Genomic DNA, 4,788 nt, shown 5'->3' on the forward strand with positions numbered 1-4,788 from the left:
GTACATTTTTAGCTTGTCATTTAAAAAAAAAAACCAAGAAAACAAACAACAACCAAAAACCCCTTCTAAATTTGACAAAAATAGTTGTATTACTAATGGTAACCTCTACTTCTAACTGTCTCACATAGAGAGTATTAAGACATTTAGGCACTTGTTTTTTTTTCCCCCTAATACTGCTCTTTTATTTTAACCTACATAAAATTATTTAACACTAAATATGAAAATGTAAACTTAATCTTCCCATCAAAAAGGTTTTTTTTGCTATTTATCTCAAGAACGCAACCAGTTTCATCCCAAGCTCTTATTTTCACTATTTTGATCTCTCTTTCATTTCCTTTTCCTTCTTCCCCAAAAAATATTTCTCCATAAATAAATTAAAAGGAAATAATTAAAATCCAGTTGATGTGTCATTCAAAAAGAAAGAGAAGAAAAAAGGAAGAAAGAATGAAAAGGAAGAAAAGAAATGAAAGAAAAGAAAAGCTGTTGAAGCGGGTGCCTGGGTTGCTCAGAACCAGCACGTTTGGGTGGTTTTGTTAGTTTTTCTTTCTTTCTTTCCCTGATCTCTTCACTAGAAGGGAAAATGAAAAAGTGGAGAGAGTTAGAAAGGGAGACTATGCTTCCAACCACTGTTGATTGTTAAAAAGATATTTGTGAAAGTCCACCATTCCTTTATATGCAAAGAACCCAAGAAACAAGCTGCAGGATTGTTCCTGATTTCTATTTACAAGTGTCCCTAGTTACTGCAGTTTGGTTGTTGATCCAGCCATCCCTTGAAGGCCCAAGCCCCTTCCCACTTAGGAACCCAAGTCCACCAGACTGGAGGTAAGAGGGCCGAGGAGAGAGTCCTGGAGTTGGTGCTGGTGGGCCTGTAGGCCGTGGCTGGGCTGGGAGGCTGTGAGGCCGGGGAGAGAATAGTTTGAGCTTCTGGCGTGGCCCATATTGCCTTGCAGCAGAAGGACGGAGTTCTGGTCTGGACTTTGGGGAGGTGAGAATTCTTCTTCTGAACTGGACATAAGTGGCTTGCCCCCTTCCAGAGGAGAGAGTTGATTCTGCTTGTTGGAGGAGGAGTTATTGTTTTCCGTGTTCTCCCTAAGAAGTAAAGGACAACACCATATGGTTAAAAAAAAAAAAGTGTGAGGTGAAGGGAGGGGAGTTGGAAGGAGGAAAGGGCCATTGTGCAATCTGTCACCGACCCAAATGGAGGAACTCTGCCCCCACCCCCACCCCAAGGGTCATGGGGGAGGAGTGGAGTGAGGACACTGGACAAGTGGGGAGCTAAAGCCAGAGCCTTCCTCTAGGAAAGAGGTCCTTTTCTCCTCCAGAGTTCACCAAGCCAGAGGGGCAGGGGTTATTTGACACAAACAAGAACAACAAAATGTTCATTTTAATTGTGTTCAGTGACATTTAGAATTATCTATCAACTAGCACCATATTTCTCGATTGGAACTTCGAAATGGTTGCTCGTGCTAAAGCTATGACGACCAAGGGACAAACATAGTCCCCAGTGCGCCAATGTTGGGGGTGAGTCAAGTCTATTGACTTGACCCGTTTTGCCGCGGATGAAACCATGAAACGTCCAAGTCGCCTGTCCCAGCCCAGAGCTTGTGATTTCGGAGACCAAGGGCAAGTCGTGGGAAGTGGTGCCCAGAACGGCCCAGTGACCTGAGTAAACAGGGAGCGCCGCCAGTCTCTCGGATTTCAGCAGCCAGTGGGTCCTCCCGGCCTGGCTTATTAGGACCGGCCGTTTGGGTAAGGGAAGGCCAATCTGGAAACCACAGATCTACGTTCCCAAGTCACTAGCTCATCCCGCAGCCTCGCAGACCCCCTCTCCCTCCCTCCCCAACTCTCCACCAACACTCACACGCCAACCCATTCTTTTCCAGCAGAGAAAACGCGGCTGCCCCGCACCGCACCGGCTGCGAGGCGCCCCCCGCTCCGCGGGCGTCAGTCCCTGTACTGGGTCCGGGCTACTCCAGGGTTTCGCTGCGCGCCCCGCTTCCGCCTTCGCAGCGCTCGGGGGCCGGTCTCCCCCTTTCCGCAAAGTCGCTCTCCCCCTCGACCGCCCCTAAGAGCCCGTTTCCGCGGAACTTCATCGAGGCTTTGATTTTTCCACCCAGATGGCAACGAGCATGCCCGATCTTCTGCCCCCCTGGCTGGGGCGCGAACAAAGGAAACGTCGCCGGGGCGCAGCGCTTAGGTCTCCCCCAAACTCCCGGGCTTCTCGCAGCGCGGTCTCCGCCACTGCCGATCGCGGCGCTCGTCCCAGTCACAAACTCTGCGGCCTGGTCGCCGAGAATGTTTGGGCGAGGAGGGGCGGGCAGGAACGGGTTAAAAACACATTGCCTCGGGCGCTCCGGCGCCCGGGAAGCCGGCTTCCGAAGCCCCTTTCGTCGCCCAAGGCGGCGGCGCCGACAGCCGAGGGCCGAGCTGCGGTGCGCAGGCCACGCGCCAGGGAGCTCGGCGCGGAGTCCTTCCTAGATTGGGGGTCTCGGGGGGGGGGCGGTCAACGCAGCTCCCGCTCCCCCAAAACTCTCTTTTCTGTATATTTCTTTTCAAAACTCCTTTAATCCAGCTAGGGTGGAATGACGCGGGCGAAGTCTACCGGGAGGCAGCGCTGGAAGATCTGGGCGAGAGTTGGGGGGAGGGAGGGAGCGGCCGGGGACGGGGGGGACAGGGCGGATGTCTCTAGCCAGCTTTAACCCGGGAGCCAGAGCGGAGAGGTTCGCCCTCCAGCCCACCGAGGAAACCGACCCGCTCTCCTCTCGATACCAGTCCGCACTTCCCTTCCCGGCGATCTCAAGAACCTCTCCCCGCACACCCACGGACGCACTCCTTTACCCCCACGCAGCCAGCCAGCGGAGGCATGAAAAACACGTCCCGACATTCACACCCCCACAGAAACCCACGCGCGGGGCGGCTCGGAGCAAAGGAGGCCCCGTCCCTGGCGGGCAACCTCAGAGTTCATGAACTTTCCTCCGCAGTGCCGCCCAGCCTGGGCGCCGCCGGGCAGACCGGCTCCCGACTGCGGGGAGAGCTCGGTTGCGGACGCCTGCGGGGGTGGGAGGGAGGAGTTGAAAGAGATGGAGGGATAAGGAAGACTTCCCGGGGTCACCCCAGACTCCGGGTGCGCGCCGCCTCGTACCTTTCCTTGGCCTCGGCGGCCCGATCTCTTTGCCTCCGGTTCTTAAACCAATTGCTGACCTGGGTGGTGGTGAGGCCGGTGGCCTCGGCCAGCTCCCGCTTCTCCCGCGGCGAGGGGTAGGGGTTGTGCGCGTACCATTCCCGCAGCACGCCCCGCGACTTCTCCTTGAAGCAGTAGCTGGTCTCTTCTCCGTCCCAGATGGTGCGCGGGAGCGGGAATTTTCGGCGCACCCGATATTTGCCCACGGCACCCAGGGGTCGGCCGCGAAGCTTCTCGGCCTCCACGTAGTGCGCTTTCAGCCACAGTTGCTGTAGTTTGGGGTGGTTGTGAGGCGAGAACTGGTGGCTCTCCAGGATCTTGTAGAGCTCGCGGAAGTTGCCGCGGTGGAAGGCGACCACTGCCTTGGCCTTGAGCACGCTCTCGTTCTTGTGCAGGTGGTCGCAGGCGGGCAGCGACCACAAGAACCTGCCCAGGCGCTCCAAGTTCCCGCCTTGCTGCAGGACTTCGCACACGCACGCCACTTGCTCCTGCGTGAAACCAAACGACGGAAGCATCGACATGGCTGGGGCCTCCGGGGCGCACGGCCCAGGCGCACGCGGCCGCAAGCAGAGCCGGAAAAAGCAGGGGGTGTCGGCCACGGGGAGGGGGGCGCAGCTGCTCCCAACCCCCTCCCTAGGCTTCGCGTAGGCCCAAAAGCAAGTCTGAACTTAAGGGTAGGCGGCCAAAGGAAGAAGGAAAAGAAGAAGGAAGGGGGCCCGCGCTAGACACCGAGCGGCCGGCGCACTTCGTAGCCTTACGGGGCCTCGCTGACTCCCGCCGGCCGCGGGGTGGATGCTGCTCGTTGCCGGGGAACTTAGTTTCTGTTCTCCCGGCAGCTGCCTTAAAGCGCGCAGCGTCCTCGGCACGCTGATTGGCTGCAGGCGGCGCCTATCCGAAGCTGGCCAGCCCGCGCGCCGCCCGGCGGGGCTGCGGAGCCGCGCCGCCCCGCGTGGGGAGGGCGAAGTTACGGGGTTGGGGGTAGGGAGTGATGGGAGGAGAAGGACCTAGACCGGCTGGGCAGCAAGGTGGGGTCCGGAGGAGGGATCCGCCGGGTGAGAGAGGGGACGGAGGCTGGACCGCGCAATGCCGCCCTCCTCTTCAGTGTCACCTTGTGGGGAGGTGGGGGGGGGGGGCAGACGTTGCCTCGCGCGTCTCGGCACAAACCAAGGATTCCAGGCGTTCTAATTCCCCTTTTCTCCCTCCATAGTCTTGTTCCTTGCAGGCTTGCCCTTTGCCGATGAGCTCATATTTAATTACCTTAATGTTGGAATGAATAAATAATGGATTGATGAATAGCTTATGGAGCGCGATAAATAATACAAGAGGAGACCAGAGCTTAGGAGCTTGCAGGCTGTGCTTCTCTCCGGGTTGTCTCGGCTCCCGGAGTCCAGCTAATGTCCTCCTCCTTCACTCCCTCCCCAAACTCCAGCACCCTCCAAAGGGCGCAAGTACTGTGAGCCGGACCAAATTCCAGTCGTTCTCAAAGGGCCGCCACGATGAGAAATCAGGCGAAAAGCTGCTAGAGTCAGATACAGACACTGAGGGTTCCTTTGTGATTTGGTAGCTTAACGTGTCTGTGGTTTAGGTTGACAGGCTCCTGGACTCAG

General features: G+C 56.7%; 1 protein-coding gene across 1 annotated transcript; it reads right to left on the reverse strand.

Moving 5' to 3' along the window:
- Positions 1-420: 420 nt before the first annotated feature.
- On the reverse strand, positions 421-3,959 carry Six1 (SIX homeobox 1). The gene is made up of 2 exons (XM_042682580.1): positions 3,143-3,959; positions 421-1,089 (listed from the first exon to the last, which is right to left on the reverse strand). The coding sequence occupies exons 1-2, from the start codon at positions 3,700-3,702 to the stop codon at positions 795-797; spliced, it is 855 nt and encodes a 284-aa protein (XP_042538514.1). The 5' UTR covers positions 3,703-3,959; the 3' UTR covers positions 421-794.
- Between the last annotated feature and the right edge of the window lie 829 nt (positions 3,960-4,788).

This window comes from Dipodomys spectabilis, unplaced genomic scaffold (genome assembly GCF_019054845.1).
Source record: "Dipodomys spectabilis isolate Male_0828 unplaced genomic scaffold, ASM1905484v1 ptg000073l, whole genome shotgun sequence".
In the NCBI taxonomy this organism is placed as follows: Eukaryota; Metazoa; Chordata; class Mammalia; order Rodentia; family Heteromyidae; genus Dipodomys; species Dipodomys spectabilis.

Bases quoted from the DNA above. Each gene is read 5' to 3' on its own strand.
- Six1 (XM_042682580.1), bottom strand. From the start codon at position 3,702: ATGTCGATGCTTCCGTCGTTTGGTTTCACGCAGGAGCAAGTGGCGTGC. The intron at 1,090-3,142 runs GTACGAGGCGGC...TTTACTTCTTAG, and splicing joins GCCGCCGAGGCCAAGGAAAG to GGAGAACACGGAAAACAATA.